The sequence below is a fragment of the Leopardus geoffroyi genome, chromosome C2 (genome assembly GCF_018350155.1).
Source record: "Leopardus geoffroyi isolate Oge1 chromosome C2, O.geoffroyi_Oge1_pat1.0, whole genome shotgun sequence".
NCBI classification, from domain to species: Eukaryota; Metazoa; Chordata; class Mammalia; order Carnivora; family Felidae; genus Leopardus; species Leopardus geoffroyi.
Window position 1 is genome coordinate 126,699,889 of NC_059333.1, and position 23,981 is coordinate 126,723,869.

General features: G+C 36.9%; 1 protein-coding gene across 2 annotated transcripts in view; it reads left to right on the plus strand.

Moving 5' to 3' along the window:
- The window catches only part of STAG1 (stromal antigen 1), a 401,516-nt gene that overhangs the window by 111,925 nt on the left and 265,610 nt on the right, over nt 1–23,981 (plus strand). The window contains exons 2-3 of one of the 2 annotated variants that reach the window (XM_045503549.1): nt 4,177–4,287; nt 14,317–14,419. In XM_045503549.1, coding sequence (XP_045359505.1) covers nt 4,259–4,287; nt 14,317–14,419 — 132 coding nt within the window. In that variant the 5' untranslated portion in view covers nt 4,177–4,258. Of the gene's footprint in view, nt 1–4,176; nt 4,288–14,316; nt 14,420–23,981 lie in introns of those variants that run through there. The other variant, XM_045503550.1, reaches the window with a different exon arrangement.

Below are 23,981 nucleotides of genomic sequence, written 5' to 3' on the forward strand. Positions count from 1 at the left end.
TATTGCCTTCTACCTTGCATAGTTTTTGATGAGAAGTTGGCTGTTATTCTTAATGAGGATTAGTTAGTTGTATGTTATGGGTCATTTCTGTTTTACTTCTTTCAGTGTTTTCTCATTGTCTTTGGCTTTCATTATTTGATTGTAATTTCTATCTGTGAATCTCTTTTGAGTTTGTCCTATCTAGAGTTGTTTGACCTTCTTGAATTTGTAGATTTCTGTTTGTATAAAAATTGGAAAGTTTTTCATCAGCATGTTTTCAGATAGTCTATATTCTTCTGATAGTTTGTCCTCTGAAAGTCTAAGCCTAAGTTTTGTTTTACTCAAAGATGATTTCTGTCAACCTCTTTTCCTATTAATGGGCCGTGTTTTTTTTTCTTTGTATGCCTTGTGATTGTTGATGTTAAAAACTGGACATTTTCAGGGTGCCTGGGTGGCACAGTTGGTTAAGTATCTGACTCTTGACCTCAGCTCAGGTCATGATCTCGTGTGTTCATGAGTTTGAGCCCCGTGTTGGGCTGTGCACTGATGGTGCGGAGCCTGCTTGGGATTCTGTGTCTCCTTCTCTTTGCCCCTTCCCTGCTTGTGCATGGTCTTTCTTTCTCTGAAAAAAAAAATTTTTTTTCAGTATTGTAATAGGATAACTCTAGACACTAGATTCTCTCCTTTTCCCTGAGGTTTATTGCCTCTTGAGGGCTACAGCCATGTGTGTAGTGACTTTTCTAAAGTATTGTTTTCAATTACTGTACTCATTGTCATGTATGGTTAATGAAATTTTATAATATCCGTAGGCAGCAGTTAACTTACAGATATTTTGAGCCAATGGGAATCAAAAGGATGAAAAACAATCTTTTGGTCTTGGCTATTTATCTGTAGCTGAGGTATTCCTTCAAAGGTTAGCCAGGTTGCTTACTGCTCTGCCTTAGTCTTCACTTTGTGCTTGCACAGAACCCAAAGATTAGCTAGAGTTGCAAGCCTGTGTCCTCTCATGTCTTCTGCAAATATGCTTCTGGCCCTGGGCATGTATGTAGCACTTTGGGTTTCTTGGTATATGTGATTAACTCTTTAAAGCCCTTGATCCCCAGAATATCTTCTTCCTTAGCCTCCTTATTCTGAAGCTTTTCAGATTGTCTGCTCTTTGTCACATCCACTGTCTCTTGCCTCACCTGTTTGTAGTGTATGATTTCAGCTTCCTTGGAAAGATGGTAGTCCAGAATCCCTTCAAAACACACAACCACAGTTTTTGAGAACAAGATCCATGTTCTTATTTTTGCTACCAGAAAGATGCACCAGGAAATTGGTCTGTCATCCCTATGGATACTGTTGATTGTGGGGGAGGGGAGTTGGTAGAAAAACAAAATGCTACAGTGCTTTCTTTAAAAAAAACAAAAACAATTTTGAGAGAGAAAGCACACATGCATGAATGCTCAAGCAGGGGAGGGGCATAGAAAGAGGGAGAGAGAGAGAATTCCAAGCAGGCTTTCTGCTGTTAGCACAGATCCCGATGCAGGGGTTGGTCTAACGAACCATGAGATATGATCTGAGCTGATATCAAGAGTCAGACGCTTAGCTGACTGAGCCACTCAGATGCCCGCACAGTGCTTTTCCTTACCACATTTTAGCAGGCTCTTTGTTAGGTCCTCTTTTCTGTGTTATAATTTGTTTTAAATTTCAGATGTCTGTAAAATTTGATTTTGTCAGTTTCACAAACCTAAGACTTGCTTTACTGGAAGGGCTGGTTCATGGAGCTTTCTACTCCTTCATTTTCCATGAGATCAGTCTGTCCTTTCGATTTGCAAAGACTATCACCGAGTATATAAATCAAATGTTTATTTTTTTTCTCTCAGCACTTCAAAGATGTCCTTCCACTGACTTTCAGCTTATATAGTTTTCAACAAAAAGTCTGATAAAATTCTTATCTTTGTGTTTCAGTGTGTGAGAAAACCTATTTCTTTGCTTCCTTTTTTCCTAAAGTTTATTTTTATTAGAGAGAGAGAGATAGGGAGTATGCAGGGGAGGGGCACAGAGAGAGGGAGAAAGAATCTCAAGCAGGCTCTGCTCTGTAAGTGCAGAGCCTGACATGAGGCTTGAACTCACACATCGTGAGATCATGACCTGAGCTGAAGTCGAGTCAGACGCTTAACTGAGTAAATCACCCAGGTGTCCCTTTAACTTCCTTTTTGTTTCCTTAACCTTTGGTTTTTAGCAGTATATATATTTTATAGTATTTATTCTAATTGGGAATTCCCTGATCCTGTATTTGTGTTTCAGTATCTTACATTATTTTGAGAAAGTTCTCTTCTATTATTTCTTTTACCCTGTACTTTCTTTCTCTTGGAGTTCCAGTTTTATATACTTATGTGATTCCCTTGATACTGTGTCATGGTCTGTCTTGAATGTTCTGTTTTCTCCCACTTTCCCTGCCCTTTTTTTTCCCCCTTAATAGACTTTATTTTTTAGAGAAGTTTTATGTTAACAGCAGCATTGAACAGATGGTAGAGAGATTTCTCTTATACCCTAGTTCTCACATGGATCAAGCCGCTCTGACTTTCAGGTTTTCACACCAGACTGGTACATCTGTTACAATCAATGAACCTACATTGACGTGTCATTATCATCCAAAGTTCATAGCTTACGTTAGGTGCACTTTGGGTGTTATATATTCTATGGGTTTTGATAAACGTATAAAAATTACATGCAGCCACCTTAATGGTGTCATACAAAATAGTTTCACTGCCCTAGAAGTCCTTTGTATCTGCCTATTTATTCCCTATGTACTTTTTACTTCTGGCAACCACTCATCATTTTATCATTTCCACAGTTTTGTCTTTTCCAGAATGCCATGTTTTGGAATTATGCAGTATGTAAATCTTTCACATTGGCTTCTTTCATTTAGTAATAAGCATTTGAATGTTCTCCATGTCTTTTCAAGGCTTGCTAGCTCATTTCTTTTTAGTGCCAAATAATATTCCATTTTCTAACTGTACCACAGTTTGTTTATCCATTCACCTCCTGATGAACATCTTGGTTGCTTCCATGTTTGGACAACTTTAAATAAAGCTGCTGTAAATATCTTTGTGTAAGCTTTTGTGTGGACATAAGTTTTTAATTTATTTGATAACTATCCGTGACTGTGTTTGATAGTATTGATTGATATAGTCTAAATACTCTACCATATTCATTTCACTTTAAAATAATTTTCTTTTTCAAAGGATTTAAATATATTTTTTCCCTAAGAGGAAATACGGATAACCAGTGGGTACATGAAAAGGTGCTGAATATCACTAATCATCAGAGTAATGCAAATCAAAACTACAATGAAATATCACCTCACAGCTGTTAGGATATCTCTTATCAAAAAGACAGGAGGTTAATAGTGGTGAGGTGGAGGAAAGGGAACCTTTTATACTGCTAATGAGAATGTAAACTAACACAGTTTCTATGGGAAACAGTGTGGAGGTTCTGTGAATAATTAAAACTACCATATGATCTAACAGTCTTACTTCTGAGTGTATTTCTAAAGGAAATGGAATTATTATCCTGACGTACCTGTACTCAAATGTTCGTAGCAACATTACAGTAGCCACTGTATGGAAAACCTGTTTGTTGATGAATGAATAAAGAAAACCTGGTACACTATTTGTGTATAGGAACAGTATTCAGTCTTAAAGGAAATCCTGTCATTTGTGACAACATGGATGGACTTAGAGGCATTATGCTAAGTGAAAGAAGTGAGAGAAAGACAGATGTCACATGGCGTCACATATACAAGTTGATTTCATAGAAACAGAGAGTAGAAATGTCATTGCCAGGGGTTAGGGGGTGGGGGAGATAGTAAGAGGTTGGTGAAGGGGTACAGCTTTCAGTTATAGATGAATATGGTCTGAAGTCTAATGTGTAACATTACCTTGTGTAATATGGTAATATATAGTTGATAACACTGAAGTGTATAATCAAAATTTGCTAAGAGAGTAGAATTTAAATGTTTTTACACATAAAAGGTCAGTATGTGAGGTGATAGATATGTTGATTAACTTGATTGGGGGGGTAGAAGACCTTCACAATGTGTACGTATATCAAATCATCACATGTGGTTAAATATCATACAATTTTATTTGTCAATTATACCTCAATAAAATTGGAAATAAAATAATTGTCTTATTTTTTTTTAATTAACAGGATTGACTTTGAAGATATTTAAAAAGTTTGAGTTGTACAGCACTTGATTATTTTGCTACATTGTGGAAAGACCTCTTCAGCAATGATTACTTCAGAGTTACCAGTATTACAGTAAGTATTATACTTTTCCTCTATTTAAAAAAAATACATGACACTTTTGTACATGAAATACTTCTGTCATCACATCAAATAGGTTCTCTCATAGTTAAGCAATATGTCTGAAGTCAAACAGCAGTTAGACTGTACAATTACCATATCCATCCAGGGCTCTTACTATTGTTATAGGAGTATTTTTGTGGTATTGAGCAAAGAAGAGGTTACTCTTCTTCTCAGGGGTCAGCACATTATGATCCATGGACCAAATCTGGCATGCTGCCTATTTTTATAGATAAAGTGTTACTGGTACAGAACCATGCTCATTCCTTTACACATTGTTTGACAGCTTTAGTGCTACAAGTTGTGATAGAGAATGAATTGCCTGCAAAGTGTAAATATTTTGTTGGACCATTTACAATAGTTCATAAACTCCTATCCTATATCCTACTGTTTCTCCAACACATACCCTCCCACCTCTCCCCACCTTATTTTCCCTGAGATTCAGATCATTGGACCATTCTGGCTGCCAGAAGTAATATTAAGGATATACCAAGTTGGCATTTCTGATGGCATCTCATTAGATTTGTTGGAGTTGTAGGACAGATCTAGAATTGGGTCTTATTTTGTTTTCTTTGGGAAATATGATCAATGTAGTAGCAGATACTTTTCCTTTTAGGGGTTTCATCAAGATACAAATTAGGAGTCTGCATACTGTGATCCTGTATGAGAACGGTGGTTTAGATACAATGAAAGTGATCAACAGTTTGTTTATTTATAATTTTTAATGCCCCTGTTCATTTATATACCTCTTTCCCCAAGAGATTGTAGGCACCTTTTAATTGGTTTCTTGGCCTTGTGTTTTTCCTCCAGGTATCTAAGACAAAAAAGGCTGTCTAGATTTCTTTACTGCTTGGAAAGCCATCAATACCTAACCTCCTTCTTTTTCCCAAATATAGGAGATTAAATTTAAGCCCTTTCTAATTACTTAACTCCTGTGTCTTTATTACTCCCTAACTTAAATGTATTACCAAGTTTGGAGGTCCTCACATAGTATTTTCTTTCTTCTTTAAAATCTTTGTCCTGCCTGCAGTGCGTACTCACCTGTGCTCTTACCTGGCCAACCCACTAATCCTGTAAGTCTTAGCTGATGTATTATGCCACCAGAAAAGCTTTTTTTCCCCCTCAAAGTTGGGGTAGGTTTCCTTTTGTGCTCCTGTAATGTTCTTTGCTTTTTCTTCCAGCACCATACTTAACCTAATGTTTTATAACTCTTGTTGTTTCTGCCTGAACTGCACCTTTTCATCTTGTTAATTTTTTTTTTTTTTTTTTTTGAGAGAGAGAGAGAGAGAGAGAGAGGGTGGGTGGGGAAGGGGCAGAGTGAGAGGGAGAAAGAGAATCCTAGGCAGGTTTCATGCCTAGCACAGAGCCCAGTGTGGAGCTTAATCTCAAGACCGTGAGATCATGACCTGAGCCAGAATCAAGAGTCAAACACTTAAATGACTGAGCCACCCAGGTGCCCCCACTTTTTTATCTCATACTATTGTATATTAGGCAGGCCCTTAGTATCTCTGATTAAATATGGCACAGAGATTGTATTTCAATAACTGTTGTATTTAAAGAGAAATTGTATTGACACAGTGGTATTTAACATTGTTTTTTGTGTGTAACTGATTTTTTTTCATAGAAATGAAAACCTGTATTATGATTATGGGTAGTGGATAGTGGTGATCTGTGAGGTGGGTGAATGAACTTTGCTTTCAGTCCATCAGTGGGAGATAGTACTCTTGGTCGAGTTGAGATCTGAGAAACATTTATTGAGGCCATAAAGTTTTCTGAGGATTTTGACATATTTTAGCAACATATATAATCTTGTTTAATCCATCCAGCCAGCAGTGTCATGTTTGCTTTGTAAGTGAAAGGAAATATGTCTCTTAGTATTTGTAAACTTGAGTTTCTATCATTTGTAAAGTGAAGACAGTTTATTAGAAACTGATCTCTACAGTCTCCTCAAAAACAAACAAAAATATTTTGATCCGGCAATTCTTAATGTTTATTTCAAGAATGATTTTTCTGGGGCATCTAGGTGGCTCAGTCAGTTAAGCGTCTGACTCTTGACTTCAGCTTGGGTCATGATCTCAACAGTTTTAAGATTGAGCCCCCATATTGGGCTCCATACTCACAGCATGGAGCCTACTTGACATCCTCTCTCTCCCTCTCTCTCTCTCTGCCCCTCCCCTGCTCATGCTCTCTTTCTCTCAGAATAAATAACATTTAGAATGATTTTTAATGTAGACATGAGAAAGGTAATTCCAGTGAATGACCTTATTATTTCTTGTTTCACTTAGATATTATTATCACTGATAAATTTGCGACCTTAGTGCTATTTACTATTAAGCATTGTCAAATATTATCAGTTACCATATGTTTTTATATTCTACTACATAATACAGTTCTTGGAAGTATGTTAAGTTCTGGAGGAGAAAGCATATAGTAGAGATTCAGTCCATACTGTCATGAAGCTTGTATAATAAATATATGTTAATGAAATAATCGCAGATATATAGAGCTGCTATTATGGGTGCTAGGAAGTTAAATTAGAGAATTTTGTGAGAATTTTACCACATGCCTTCATTTAGTGTTCTTTTCCCTGGAAAAGACAGTTGAGCTTAACTCTGAACTGAAGGAACACTGTGGGGGAAGAAGAAGGAATAATGGTGTTAATTCCAGACTGAAGGAATATGGCATGTACAGAGACCTTGAGTTAGGAGGAATCGTGGTATATTTGATAAAGTGAAATAAAACTGTACTTTTTCTTTTTTCAGGGTTGGTGATAGAGAGTGGCATGAGATTAAGGCTTAGGAGCAGAGTGGGGCTGTATCGTACAGGGACTTGCTTAAATGATGGCAAGAATTTTGAGTTTTTCTTCTTAGGAGCAGTAGGAAGTCACTGTCGGATTTTAAGCATGGAAGAGATGCATGGGAGAGATTCAGAAAATCACCCTTCATGCAGTATAGTGATTATTTGGGAGGGGCAAGAATAGAAGCAAGGACACCTATTAGGAGGATATTGTAGTATGCAGGCCAGATATGTTGATAACTTGAACTGAAGTGATTACAGTGCAGAGATAGACAGAATTTAGAGAGTTTTAGGGGATAAAAATTCATTCTTAGAAGATTTCATCTGATTTTTTCTTTCTTTTAATTTATGTCTATAAATGCGAACATTAGAGATTGGCAGGGTTTTTGTAGGCTTTTATAGCAGTTAGTCAAAGTTAGAGTTTGCCTACCCTTGATCAAGTATTCTTTGTCTATCCTAGAGAGAAATTTGTTGCTGTGTAATAAGAGGTAGTGTACAAAGACAGTTGTTTTAGTTCTGTAATACTGTAAAGCTAGAGACAATCTAAGTGCTCATTGACAGGGAAGTAATTAAATAAATTTCACATATATTATGGGATACTATTCAGAAATTCTGTGTATTTGTATGAAGATTCCTGTTAAAAAATTTAAGGGGCACCTGGGTGGCTCAGTCAGTTGAGTGTTGGATTGCTGATTACTGCTCAGGTCATGATCCCGGAGTCTTGGGATTGAGCCCCGTGTCAGACTCCACAAACATAGAGCCTGCTTAAGATTCTCTCTCTCTCGCTCTTACTGTCTCTCTCTTTCTCCCTGTGCCCTCTTCTCCACTGTGCATGCATGTTCTCTCTCAAATATAAAAAAAAAAAGAAAAAAATTAGGTCTTGATCTAAACCATCAGTAATGCTGGTCTGCACATTGAGATTCAGAGTTAGGGTGTGGTGATGTGAAACTCTTATATTCTCTCTATTGCTTGAAATTAAAAAATATGTATCATATATTCTTTTTTTTTTTAATTTTTTTTCAACGTTTATTTATTTTTGGGACAGAGAGAGACAGAGCATGAACGGGGGAGGGGCAGAGAGAGAGGGAGACACAAAATCGGAAACAGGCTCCAGGCTCTGAGCCATCAGCCCAGAGCCTGACGCGGGGCTCGAACTCACGGACCGCGAGATCATGACCTGGCTGAAGTCGGACGCTTAACCGACTGCGCCACCCAGGCGCCCCTCATATATTCTAATAAACATGCATACACATGTGTATACTAATTGGAATGTAGTAGTTATTTGTTGGTAATAGTCATCACCTTTTAAACTGACTGCAGTTGTCAGAATTAGGAGATAAGTTGTACCTTATTCTTCTATGAGTAACGTGTAGTGCTCAAGGATAAATTATTTTCACTAATGAGTCACATATTCTATGGTGGAACAAACCTGTTCCTGTAGTTGCTTAGTGATTGCAAGCATCAAAAGCACTAGTAGATTCTATCCACACAAGATAAATAGAAAACATAATATTTGCATTCTAGTATCCTGACATGGAGATAGAGAATTCAGGCTTACCTTGAGATCTAAGTGGACTGTGGTGCTTACTAGGTGTATGACTATGGACAAGATTATCATGTTTTCAGATCTTTCATTTATTTTTGTAATTGATACAGTTGTGTTTTCTTACAAGGTTTTTGTGCATGTTTATTCTAGATCATGTATAGAAACAAGCACACAGTACATATATGTAAACATAAACTATTTGGTGCATATTGAGGAAAAAGCAGTATGACTTATTGGTTTTTTTTTTTAATTTATTTATTTTGAGAGAGAGAGAGAGAGAGAGAGAGAGAGAGAGCCAGAACCTGTGCACATGTGACTGGGTGAGCGACAGAGATAAAGGGACAGAGACAGAACCTCAAGCAGGATCTATGCTATCATCGCAGACCAATATGGGGCTCGATCCCATGAATCAGGACATTTTGACTTGAGCCTAAAGCAAGAGTTGGATGCTCAACTCATTGAACCACCCAAGTATCCCTGATTTATTACTCTTTAGTACAGATGAGTAAGATCAGCTAGATCAGGAATCAACTACTGCTAATTGTGCAGACACCTGCCTTTATGAATACTAAAGATATTATTTTCAGAAAGAGAGAGAGCGTGAGCGGGGGAGGGGGTGGTGGGGGTGGAGAGAGAGAGAGAGAGAAAGAGAAAGAGAATGAGAAAGAGAATGTATCTTAAGTAGGTTCCATTCTCAGCACAGAGCCTGATGTGGGACTCAATCTCACAACCCTGGGATCATGACCTGAGCTGAAATCAAGAGTCAGATGCTTAACTGACTGAGTCACCCAGGTGCCCCTATTTATAATTTTATGTTTATTTTTAAAAAGTTTTTCAAAAACTTCCATTCCAGTATAATTAACATACATTGTTATATTAGTTTCAGGTGTAAAATATAATATTCACTGCTTTTGTGAATCCTTTGACTGATTTTTATAGACCTACTTATTTTTACTGCTTCCTACATTTCTTACTCTTGCTTACTCTTGCTTTAGGGTATTTCCTTTCCATTCAGAGAGTTTCTGGAAAACTCTTTAGTTTTCCTTTTATTTTGAATGATGGCCTTCCTGGATAGAATAATTCTTGGTTGCAGGTTTTTTTCTTTTGGCGTTCTTAATATATTTTGCCACTCCCTTCGGTCTTGCAAAGTTTCTACTGAAAAATCAGCAGATAACCTTATGGGGTTTTCCTTTTATGTAACTGTTTTCTTTTGCTGCTTTTATAATTTTCTCTTCATCACTAGTTTTTACCATTTTAGTTACTAGGTGTCTTGATATGCACCTCTTTGGGTTTGTTTTGTTGGAGGCTCTCTGTGCCTCTTGGATGTGGATTTCTGTTTCCTTCCCCAGATTCAGGAAATTTTCAGGTATTATTTCTTCAAATAAATGTTATGCCCCCTTTTTTCTCTCTTCTTTTTCTGAGATCCCTAATGCAAATGTTATTATGCTCAATGGTGTCACTAAGTTCAAGTCTCTTTTCATGTATTATTACTATTATTATTTTTTGTCCTGTTCATTCCTTTTCATTACTCTGTCCTCCAGGTCGCTGATCCGTTCTTCTCCTTCTTCTAGTCTATTTATTCCCTTAGTATATTCTTAATTCCAGTTATTGAGTTCTTCATTTCTGATTGGTTCTTTTTCATATTTTCTATCTCCTTGTTAAAGCTCTCTCTGAGGTCTGCTAGTCTTTTCTAAAGTCCAGTGAGTATCTTTATGACTAGTACTTTAAATTCTTTCTCAGGCATATTTTTTCTGTTTGTTTAGATCTCTTGCTGTGATTTTGTCTTTTTTTTTTTTTTGAGACACATTCCTCTTTTCTCTCACCTTTTCTTATGGTTCATGTCTGTTTCTGTGTTTTAGGAAAGGCAGCTACATCTCCTGTTGAAAGTAGTGGCCTTATGAAGAAGAGGTCCTGTAGTGCCGTACAGTGCCGTGTTCCCTGTTCACCTGAACCTTTCATTTCAGTGGTGTCTTATTTGTGTGTTGTATTGCCTTACTTTTGTGGCTGAGCTGTATTTGCCTGCAGTTTGGTCATCTGTAGTGGCTCTCCTTGTCTTTTTATGTGCAGGTTTTGGTTTCTCTGTCATTAGTGGGCCTGTCTGGGGTGGCCTTGGGATTGAGTTGGGTCACACTGGGCATTTGCCAGAGCTGTAGTGACAGCGAACTGCAGGACACTCTACCTTTGCTGTTCCCTGAGAAGCTTTCATCAGTGGACAAGGCCTGCAGTCAGACCAGCTGTCTACCCCCACCTCACTGCCAGGGCCTGAGTCATACTGGTGTGGGTCATTTTCTTCCCCTTTGCCCAGGGCAGGAGTCACTTTGAGGTGTTTCTGGTCCCTATTGGGGTTGCTTGCACACTGCTGTGCTTGTGATACTGCTTTGGATAGACTCCTGTGGAGGCTGGGTTGGAGGGGGTGGGTCCACAAGAGATCTTAGACTTGAAGGTGCTGTTACTAAGCTAGAAGGAGAGTGTGTTTGCACTGGTTATGCAATGTCTGTGTATCTAGGCTGAGTGATGGTGAGGGAAATGGTGTCTGCCAGCAGTTTTGTTCTTGGAGAAATCTCCCAAAGATCCATACCTCTCCAGCAAATGCTTTGAGATTAGTAAACAAATCTCCTTCTCATACACCCAAGTCATTTTTCAACCTACTGTTTCTGTGTTATATCTCCACACGGCTGTTTGATGCTTTTTTTTTTTTTTTTTTTAAAGGATGGGGACCTAGTATCTTATTGCCCTCTAGCCTTCCCAGTGCCAGCCTGATGATTTTTAAAGTTCCTGGTATTAATCCCTGGTGATTGTAAGAACTTACAAACTTGAGCCTCTCAGATTTTCAAAGCCAAACGTTATGTTGATTAGTCTTGCTAATGCAGGTCCCCTGTTCTGGGTGCCTGGTGTGCCTAGTGTGGTGTCCAATATCCTCTCTGTGCCTATAGCATCCCTTCCTTCCATGGACATTCCTGTGGGTCCATTTGGCTCCCAGTTAGTTCTTTGCCCTTCTTACCTTTTTGGATATGGCCTCTTTTCTACATTTACCTATAGAGAGTCTGTTTTGACAGTCTTCAGGTAGTTTTCTGGGTTATATATGCTGATGTGGGTATTATTTGCATGTATCTAGAGGTTGAGGTGAGCTCTTCCTACTCCTCCATTTTTCCCAGAAGTCTCAGTTCTTTTTTCTGTGCACAGTTTTAAATACCAGGTCATCTTTGAAGATTTGCAAGTAGGGAGGTTTCACGATACAAGAATGTTACTGGCATTATGTGTAGAATGTCCTGGACGAGGGAGATAGAAATAGATAAGTTGAGATTAATTCAGGGAGTGGTGATTATGGTAATAATCATGGAAAGAATTTGGAGAATTATTTTATGGAAGATAACATGATTGTCCTTGTTAGCTGATGGCACAAGAGGAAGATTGATACGATTCTAAGAATATAAGACAGGATAGCAGTGACCATAATAAATTTGCATACAACTTAAAGTACACTCCTGCAGGGGTGCCTGGGTGGCACAGTCGGTTAAGCGTCCGACTTCAGCCAGGTCACGATCTCGCGGTCCGTGAGTTCGAGCCCCGCGTCAGGCTCTGGGCTGATGGCTCAGAGCCTGGAGCCTGTTTCCGATTCTGTGTCTCCCTCTCTCTCTGCCCCTCCCCCGTTCATGCTCTGTCTCTCTCTGTCCCAAAAATAAATAAATGTTGAAAAAAAAAATTAAAAAAAAAAAGTACACTCCTGCAGTAATTAAATCAGTTAGTTAATTGTATTGCCATGAGCAGAGAGCTAGAGATAAGTTAGTGTTGGACTTAATTTTGTATGTGGTATTTGGTGAATTTGATAGGCATTCAAAGAAGCTGTTAACATGTGAAGTTAAAAATCTTCAATTGTAGATGATCAGGCCCATTGATAATATATTGAAGTTATTTGCATAGAAGCTATACATCAAGTGGATGAGATCTTCCAGAGAACGTGGTATGAAGGAAGGAGTGGTAGACATTACAGACTTGAGCTTTAAGGAATCAATACAAAAAGGAAATGGAACTGAGAGCATTTGTTGAAGCAGATGAAGAAATAATAGGTTGTGTGTTGGACTCACTATTTGCTGTGTTCCCTTCATTGTGTTTGCAGTTTTATAGATCTTTTATACTGTTAGTAGTATAAATTAACAAAGAAGTTGTTAATACTATTGCGGTGGTATGCTGGAGCCATCTTGTATTGTCCTGGAGAGCTGAAAAGTAAATTTCCAGGAATTTTGTGACCCCACTAAAATAACAGTGTCTTTATAAAAAGTTAAATTATATAAACTTAAAACTAAATAAATCATATTAAAAATAAAAGTAAAAGTAATAAATCCTCAAAACTCATCACTTCCTGATTATTTTATGTTACTGTTTTCTACGCTCTGGAAGTTTGTATTTACACCTATTGTATGTATGTGTGTATTTGTATACACCTATTTTATTTAGTGTGTACTACTGCTGTTTATTCTCAACTCTGTTGATATCACTTTGGCAGTTTGAAATTGGCTGTGGTAATATTTACATTATGAAAATCAGCAAACACTACACCTCAGGGCTCAATTTACTGTTCTTTCATTTGTCTATAAACTTTATTAAGTTATGGAGATACTGTTAATGCAGATTAAATGGAAAGGTGTATCAGTTTATATCCATTACAATATGATAGAAAAAATAATTGAGGAAGTATCCTTCCACTGTTTGAGAACTGTTACCTGATTCAGTAAAGACATTGTCCACAACATTGACCAGTGAGTGAAGTTCTAACAAATGTCTTTGTCATATCACCTGTATCCTATTCATTAAGTGAACAAAGATATCCGTGATTGTTCATATCGGGATCCTGTTTGTTCATCAGTTACAATCAAAGGTTAGCTATAGATACATCTGTGACAAAATTATTGTTTTATGTGAATCAATTAGTTGTATGGGATTTATAATATTATGTGGGGTGCTTGGGTGGCTCAGTTGGTTGGGCATCCGATTCTTGATCTTGCTCAGGTCATGATGTCACAGTTTGTGAGTTCGAGCCACATGTTGAGCTTTGTGCTGACAGTGCGGAGCTTGCTTAGAATTCTGTCTCCTCTCTCTGCCCCTACCCCATTGGAGCTCTCTCTCCCCCTCTCTCAAAATAAATAAATAAACTTAAAAAAAAACAAAAGAATATTGTGTATTTTATTGTCAGTAAATTTGTTTTATAGAACCATTATTTCAGTAAAATTTCTAATCGTTAACGTGCATAATTTTTTTGAGGAGCCAGTCGTTAAACTTTTACTAGCACGCTACTAACTATTCATGATTTTATAAAATAAAATTCCTCCCAAGACTTGTTTTTTCTATTGAGTAATTCATCTTTCATAACTGAATTTTCATTTATATTTTGTATAGAAGCTGCCATTTCCACAATGATTTCCTCCTCTTTGTTTCCCTATCGATATGGGGATTCATGTCACTCAATATTATGTGATATTGGCAGGAAGGGTAATATTTTCCTTTTCCTAAAGATTTTTTCTGCAAACGGAAGAAAAACCCTTCTTATCAGCTGTATACCAGGAAGTAAGGAAAGTAGTGGAATAGAACTGCATTGTATATATGAATTAATTTTGTTCACTAAAATAATATATCACATTTTCTAGGGATTCAACTAATGAAACTACTGCCCATTCTGATGCTGGCAGCGAACTTGAAGAAACTGAGATCAAAGGAAAAAGAAAAAGGGGTCGTCCTGGTCGGCCTCCAGTATGTATTATGCTTGCCTTTGTTCTTGTAATGGTTACTGAGTAAAGGAGCTTGATATAAGCTTTCTGTTAATTCTAGTTCTGTTAATACATCTTTTAAAATTTCAGCAGCATATTAGAGATTCTTGAAAACTTTGCTTCATGAATTGGATTGACAATGATCTGAAAAAGGAATTTGATTTTAGTATCATTTCTGCTCTCCATGCTTCCCTTGTAAATAAATTGTGATCCATGTGAAGACGTGGAGATGATCAGATTAACATGAAATGAGATGTAGTTAGTTATGACTTTCCTGCTTTTTAGATGCAACTCTGATTTGTTGTGAGCTCCTAAGTGTGCATTTTGGTAGTATTAGTTTGGGATTTGGACCCAGTCTCAGAATATATTCTTACTGATACATGACTGAGAAGTTTAGAAGAACTCTGGGTGTCCTTACTTTGAGGGGGTATCTTTATGTATTGTGAGTACACTGGTTATTATTTAATTTAAGGTAGCATAAGCTCTCAGAGATCGTAGTATCATTCACTGTGTCAGGGGTTAAGGTTTGTACTATTTTGCACTCAATTTTACAATCTGATTTGGTCTTCACAATTTTTTTTTCTATTCATGAAACTTTTTGTTATGGAAAATTTCACTCTCCTTTTGTGAGAGGCATACTACAATGAACTCTCCATATAACTATTACCCAGCTACCACAGCTATCAAGTCATGGCTAATCATGTTTTATCTCTCCATCCCTTATTTCCTTCCCATTTTATTTTCAAGGTCATGCAGACCTCATTGCATCTGTGAATATTTCAGAATGTATCTCTAAAAGATAGGAGCTTCCTTTTTCTTTAAAAATTTTTTTATTGAAGTATAGTTGACATAGAATGTTTTTGGGTTTCTGGTGTACCACATAGTGATTTGACAGTTCTATATATGATTCAGTGCTTACTACAATAAATGTAATTACTACCTATCACTATACAGTGTGCCTACAGCATTATTGACTGCATTCCCTATGCTGTATTTTCTATTATTGTGATTAGTTTATAACTGGAAGTTTGTACCTCTTAATCCCCTTTACCTATTTTGCTCACACACACCCCTTCCCCACCCTGCCAATCTTCCCCTCTGGCAACCATTACTTTTATTCTCTGTATTTATGAGTCTCTTTGTCTTCTTTGTTTTGTTTTTTAGATTCCACATATATGTGAAATCATAGGGTATTTGTCTTTCTCCATCTGATTTATTTTAGTTAGCATACTACCCTGTAGATCAATCCATGTGGGATGGATGTTTATTCATTTGCTATACAGATAGAAAGATTTCAGTTTTCGTTATGGCTGAGTAATATTCTTGTGTGTGTGTGTGTATCTCACCGTTATTCATCTTTCAATGGGCAATTGAGTTTTTTTTTCTAAATCTTAGCTATTAAAAAAAATTTTTTTTAATGTTTATTTATTTTTGAGACAGAGAGAGACAGAGCATGAACGGGGGAGGGTCAGAGAGAGGGAGACACAGAATCTGAAACAGGCTCCAGGCTCTGAGCTGTCAGCACACAGCCCGATGCGGGACTTGAACTCACGGACCGCGAGATCATGACCTGAGCCGAAGTCAGACGCTTAACCGACTGAGCCACCCAGGCGCCCCTAAATCTTAGCTATTATAAATAATGCTGCAATAAACATTGGGATGCATATATCTTTTTGAATTAGTGTTTTCATTTTCTTTGGGTAACTACCCAGTAGTGGAATTACCAGTAGTGGAATGTCATTTCGCATTTCTATTTTTGTTTAATTTTTTTTTATGTTTATTCATTTTTGAAAGACAGAGGGAGACAGAGCACAAGCGAGGGGTGGGGGGCGAAGAGAGAGGAGGGACACAGAATCTGAAGCAGGCTCCAGGCTTTGAGCTGTCAGCACAGAGCCCAACGCAGGGCTCGAACTCATAAACTGTGAGATCATGACCTGAGCCGAAGTCAGAAGCTCAACTGACTAAGCCACCCAGGCGCCCCGGCATTGCTATTCTTAATTTTTTTTTTTAATAAATTAGTTTTAATGTGTATTTATTTTTGAGAGAGAGAGAAAGAGTGCAAGCAGGGGAGGGGTAGAGAGAGAGGGAGACGCAGAATCTAAAGCAGCCTCCAGGCTCTGAGCTGTCAGCACAGAGCCTGATGCAGGGCTCGAACTCAAACTGTGAGATCATGACCTGAGCTGAAGTCGGACACTTAACCAACTGAGCCACCCAAGTGCCCCTATTTTTAATTTTTTTGAGGAACTTCCATACTGGTTTTCATAGTGGCTGTACCAAAAACATCCCCACTAACAGTGCATGAAAATTCCCTTTTTCCACATCCTTACTAGCACTTATTATTTCTTGGTTTTTCTTTTTGTTTTGTTTTGTTCTGTTTGTTTGTTTTTAATATTAGATATACTGACTGGTGTGATGTGATACCTTATTGTGGTTTTGATTTGCATTGTCTTAACAATTATTAATGTTCAGCATCTTTTTTTTTTTAAGTGTTTATTTATATTTGAGAGAGAGACAGAATGCGAGTTGGGGAGGAGCAGAGAGAGAGGGAAACTCAGAAACCGAAACAGGCTCCAGGCTCTGAATTGTCAGTACAGAGCCTGACACGGGGCTCAAACCCATGGACCCAAGAGATCATGACCAGAGTGAAATTGGATGCTTAACCGACTGACCCACCCAGGCGCCCCTATGTTTAGCATCTTTTCATGTGTCTGTTGGTCATCTGTATGTCTACTTAGGAAAAATATTTATTTAGGTCTCTGCCCAGGGCATGATTAATTTTTTTTATTAAATGATAAGTATTATTATCATATCTCAAGATAACAATATTATATTAGCAGCACCAAATAATCAGTTTAAAGTTTATAATCATTTCATAAATATTATCATTTTTACTTATTTTTTTCTTTTTTAATGTTTGTTTAGTTTTGAAAGAGAAACAGGAGACAGGCAGAGAGAAGAAGAGAGAGAGTATCTCAGGCAGGCTTCACACTCAGCACAGAGCCCCATGCAGGGCTCAAACTCACAGAATGTGAGGTCTTGACCTGAGCCAAAACCAAGAGTCAGATGCTTAGCTGACTGAGCCACCCCGGCACCCCAATTTTTAAAGTACAGTTTGTTGGTTTGAATCATGATGCAGATAAGATCCACTTGTTGTAATTGATGATTATGTCAACCAATTATTGTATATATGTCCTTGTGACTTAAGACTTTTTTTTTATGTTATTGCTGTTCTGTCCGTGTTTGCCTTAGTTTTTAATTTGCTTCAGTGAAACTCTATAACCTTTAATTTTTGAGCAAAGTCTTAAAAGAAAGGATGAAGGGATGACTTCTACCATTTTCTTTATACTTGCTTTTGTCCTCCACCTTTATTTAGAGGGAAAAAATTGTGGAGGAAAAGACATACATTAAAATCACTCTTTATAATACCTCTTAGTTCTGTTAGAGTATTTGGTGGTAGAATATTCCTTACAAAAGCATTTTGGGAAAAATGAAAGTTTTACACTTAGAAGCTGGAGACTATTCTAGTTCCCCTTACTACCACTATATGATTTTTCTGAGGCTGTGGCAAGTTACATTGTTTTCACTAGGATTTGTGGGTTATAGGTGCAAATGGGAAATAAGACTAAATGTGATTGAAGGTAGGAGAATAAACTGTCTATATGGTTGCTTACTTGAATTTGTTCTCCTCCAATTGAAATTCTTTACTTCATAAGATTGTGCTTTAGTGCTGCCTTCTTCAAGAAAACCTTTTTTTTTTTCTAAAAGAATTTCTCACCCCTTCAGCAGGCTATTGTGTTATTCTTTAGAACCTCTCTAATTTTGATATGTCAGTAACTGCATTCCTGTAATATTTTTGCTTTCCTTGTTGAAAAGGAGTATGCATATCCTAATTTAGCTGTTTTATGGGTAGAAGTATGATTTTTTACTAAAATTACTACCCCATAATCTAATAGGTAAACGGTACACGTTCATCCCATATTTATAAAATTGAAAAGGATTTTACCAGGGTAGGATGGTACATTCTAGAGACTTGTGTTAGTTAGACTTTCGTCCATATTTTCACACTTATTAATTCGCATGGGCATCTATACTCCCACCTAACTCAACCCCATTTCTTAATGTTTGAAACAACGCAGCTTGCTGAATTTCTACTCTGGCTTTGCACTAAGCTGATGCTGTTTATGTCATTTAATTGTAACATATCATTTAATTGTAACATAAGTACTATGAAACTGTGTTATAAGTGATCTACAATGTAGAAAACAAAAATAGGAAGTGGTAGTTTGCCCAAGGTCACACATAGCATATAAATGGCAAAGCTAAGTTTTGAACTCACATCTTAAACTTCTGAAAGTCCTTATCTCAAGAATGCCAGGGGCACCTGGGTGACTTAGTTGAGTGTTGAACTCTTGATTTCAGCTTAGGTCTTAATTACAGTTTGTGAGATCAAGCCCAGTGTTGGGCTCTATGCTGACAGCATGGAGCCTGCTTGGGATTACCCTCCCCCCCTTCCCCCCCCCAGCCTCCAGCTTGTTTGTGTGCGCGCTTTCCCTCCCTCTCCCTCTCTCTCTCTCTCTCCCTCTCCCTCCCTCCCTCTTTCCCTCTCCCCCCTCCAATAAACATTTTTTAAAAAAGAATGCTGAACTACCAAGCTGTTAATTTATATTGAGAGATCTGATTGTCAGTATGATCAGAGTTGACACATTTGCTCCAGTACCTGTTACGAAGATTGCTTAAACATTTTCAGTCAGCTGGCTCTACTTTTGACAATTCAGAGTTTCAATTGATACATGCTTTGTTTAGCCGTTTTAATACTGTTTATATTTGAGAAGACTTCATGATCTCTGGTTTTGTTTACTCAGCCATATGAAAACATAGTATAAGGACTTTCTGTTATAGGTAGTATTGTTTTCATTTCCAAATTCTTAGGGGGCATCTCATTATTGGTATTTCTTTTTGGGATACTATTATTTCAGAGACTTTTGTTTATTATTAAACAACTACTCTTATTTTGTAGTTGTTCTGATTGATGTTTGTTATTGTAGCTCTCTACCCAAATGATTAACAATCTCTAGCAAACATTGTGTCATGTTTATACTAACCCTATGATTGTATTAACAAATGCGAGACATTATTTGGTCTACACACACTACTCCCTTGGTGATCACATCCAATCTCATGACTTTAAGTACCATGTCTGAGTTTATGTCTCTCAGATTTATGTCTCCAGGCTGGACTTAGACTCCAAAGTTATCCATATGTTTGTTGATCATCTTCATTTAGATATTTAATGGGGCTCATCTCTTCTGTGAAACTTCCTCTGGTTATTTATCTGTTACTAGAAATTATCTGCCTCTTAATAGAACCCTTTTATCACTTAAACCACATTTTTGTGAAAAATATTTTTTTACATACTATATTTTACTATATTATATTACAGTTATTTGTGTTTCTGGTTTTCTTTTAATTATATGTCATTATCTTCCCTCTTATTTTTATTAGGGGCAATCTTTCTGAACTTCTTTATATTATTATCTGGATTTGTCATGGGAAAATCACTCTGGGGATAATGAGGATAAAATAGATAGACCTTAGATAAGATCAAATGGATTTTTTATGTTCTTACTCCCTACCTCCTTTATAACCAATGGTAAAGGTTTCCTGGTGTGAGAATTGTGGTTTATTTCCCGTATTTATGGAGCTTAGTTCATACTACTTATATACTATATATGTATAATAATGTACATGTGTGTAACTCACACAAACATTACTACACATATACAAGCTTACTTGTAATAGAATGTTATTTGTAATTGTAAAAGATCCAGAAGAAAGAAATGTTGATTGTCAGTGGGTTAATGGCTAAAAAAAATTTATGTACATCTGTGCAATGGAACACTGCAGCTTTTGAAAAGGAATTAAGATATTCTCTAGGACAGGAGCACCTAGGTGGCTCAGTCAATTAAGTGTCTGACTCTTGATTTCAGCTCAGGTCATGATCTCATCGTTTGTGGGATTAAGCCCCACATGAGGCTCTGTACTGACAGCATGGAGCCTGCTTGGGATTCCTTCCCTCCCTCCTTCTCTCTCTCCCTCTCTCTCTCTCTCTCTCTGCCCTTCATCCCCTCCCCCAAAATAAAAAACTTATGAAAAAAATATTTTCTAGGACATACTGTAGATTAAAACTTGTGAAAATAGAATGATGCAGAGCTGTGCATAAATAACTTAAAATATAATAGGTCTTTGGAAATACATATATGCATTTGGGTTTTTTCCAATTTTTTTTTTTTTCTGGTGAAATACACCAGAAATGCCAATTTAACCATTTTAACACGTACCCTCAGTTGTATTAAATACATTCATAATATTGTACAGTCATCACCACCACCTCCAGAACTTTCTTCATTTTTTAAAACTGTAACTCTAATAAAATAAATAAGACATAGGGATGCAATGTATAGCATAGGAAATAGTAGTATTGTAAGAACTTTGTATAGTGACAGGTGATAGCTAGATTTATTGTAATGATTACTTTAAAAAAATTTTGTTAAATGTTTATTTTTGAGAGAGGGAGAGACAGCACGTGAGCAGGGGAGGGGCAGAGAGAGAGGGAGACACAGAATCTTAAGCAGGCTCCAGGCTCTGATCTGTCAGCACAGAGCCTGACATGGGGCTCGAACTCACGAACTGCTAGATCATGACCTGAGCCAAAGTTGGATGCTTAACTGACTGAGCCACCCAGATGCCCCTTACTTTTCTTTTTTTTAAAGGTTGATTTATTTTTGAGAAAGAGACAGAGTCAGCTGGGGAGGGGCAGAGAGGGAGGGAGACACAAAATCCAAAGCAGATTCCAGTTCTGAGCTGTCAGCACAGAGCCTGATGTCGGGCTTGAACCCAGGATTGATGAGCTTATGACCTCAGCTGAAGTTGGACATTCAACCAACTAAGCCACCCAGGCACCCAGATCACTTTGTATTATATATAAATATTGACTCACTTTGTAGTACACCTGAAACTAATATAATATTGCTACACTTCAGTGAAAACGAAAATGTAAATCTCTATACCCATTAAACAATAACTCCCTATTCCTGCTTTCCTTAGTCCCCAGCAGTCACCATTTTACTTTTTTGTTTCTGTGATTTTTTTACTAAGTACATCATATAAGTAAAATCATACAAATATTTGGCTTTTATGACTCGCTTCTTTCGTTTAGCATAATGTCCTTCGGGTTTATCCATGTTATAGATTATGCCAGAATTCCCTTCTTTTTTAAGGCTGAAAAATATTTCATTGTGTGTATATACCACATTTGCTTATCCATTCATGGCATCAAACAGACACTTGGGTTGTTTCCAAGCTTGAACTACTGTGAATGATGTTGCTGTGACAATGAGTGTACTAATAACTTTTTGAGTCCCCGCCTTCAGTTCTTTTTGGTATATATTTATTTGAGTTATTGGTCGATTATATGGTGATTCTATTTTTAATTTTTTGAGGAATTGATGTACTGTTTCCCACAATGGCCATACCATTTTACATTCCCATTAACAGTGCAAGAGTTCTAATTTCTCCAGATCCCCTCTAAGAAGTTTTTTCTCTTTTTATCACTAGGTGTGAGGTTCCATTTCATTGCAGTTTTGATTTGCATTTCTCTAATGATTAGTGATATTGAGCATTTTTTCTTGTGTTTAATGGGCTTTGGATATCCTCTTTGGAGAAATGTCTATTCAAATTCTTTGCCAATTTTCAAATCAGGTTCCTTGTCTTGTTGAGTTTTAGTAGTTCTTTATATATTCTGGATATTAATCCATTATCAGATATATGATTTGCAAATATTTTCTCCCATTCTGTGGGTTGCCTTCTGCTCTTTACCCACTGGATGGTTTTGGCACCCTTGTCAAAAATTATTAAAACATATATGTGAGGGTTTGTTTCACATACATAGGCTATTCTATTCCACTGGTTTGTATGTTTGCTTTTATGCCAGCACCACACTGTTTTGATAGTGTAGCTTTGTAGTAAATTTTGAAATCAGGAAGTATGTATCTTCCAGTATTGGTTTCTTTTTCAGAATTGGTCATTTGAGATCCTTTGAGATTCTCTTTGAATTATAGAATGGGTTTTTCTGTTTCTGCCAAAAAGGTCATTAGGATTTTGATAGAGATTGCATTAAATCTGTATGTTGGTTGCTTTAGGGAGTATTGACATCTTAATATTAACTCTTCAAGTACCTGAACATAGAATGGGTTTCCATTTATTTATTCTTTAGTTTCACATGCAGTTTGTTCAGATGATGTCTGAGAAATGAATAGTATTGTTTGCCTCTTAGGAAAGTAGATGGTGGCTTGAGGGCAGGAGTGGGCATGTTTTCATTGTAAAAGTTTAATCACCTTTTAAATTTTGGGCCATGTGAATTTATTATTTAATGAGGAAAAATAACATTTCCCCCTTGCTCTCATCACACACACACACGTGTGCCTACACATACGTGCACACACACACTTGTGTGCATACACAATACTGGGAAAATCCTATCACTCTAAAGAGTGAGCACAGAAACAAGACTTATTAGGAGGAGCCAAAATCTAGAGTCCAGCTAAAAAGAATGAATGTGTGAAATAATGCTGGATTTAGGCAACTTAAAATTTATCATCCTGTAAAGAGGGAGCTGATATGGTAGATGACTGAACAGGTAGTAAATGATAACTTTATTTGCCATGATGAGGAGTTTGGATTTTTTATTGATTGCTGGTTATGAGGGTGACTAAAGAGCAGAGAAATAAACAGGGAAGTGATGGGATTAGATTTGTATTACAAGAATTAATGTGTTTATAGTATTAGAATAGTGTGGAATTATTCAGCAGAAATAGAATATGAGCTGCATCTGCAACTTAATATTTTCTAGTGAGTTACAAAAAAATGGGTAATGCAATTAATTTAATCAGTATAATATGTTATTTCATCATGTAATCAATATAGCATTATAAATGAGATTTCACATGTGATTTTTCATAAATCTTTACAATCTTGAGGATATTTTATACTTACTGCACATTTCGTTTTTGACTAGTTATATTTCAAGTGCTCAATTTGCTACATGAGAGTAGTGGTTACCATGTTAGAGAGTACAAGTATACAGAATCAGAGTGTAGTTAGAAGACAGTATCTGTTCCAGTAACTGGAACAGAAAAATTTAATGTCAAGAATGATTAATTATTAAAAAGTCGTTAATCATTTGTCATTCTGGAGTTGCAAATTAAGACAACAATGAGACAACAACTTTATACCTATTATAATGGCTGAAATCCAAAAACCTGACAAAGGTACAAAGCTGTCAAGGTTACAAAGCATCAAGAACTCTCATTCATTGCTGGTGGCAATGCAAAATGTTACAGCTACTTTGGAAAACAGTTTGGCAGTTTTTTACAAAGCTAAACGTGGTTTTATCATATGATTCAATAATCATGCTTCTAGATGCTTACATAACTCATTTGAAAATTATGTCTGCACAAAATCCTGCACGTGAATACATATAGCAGCTT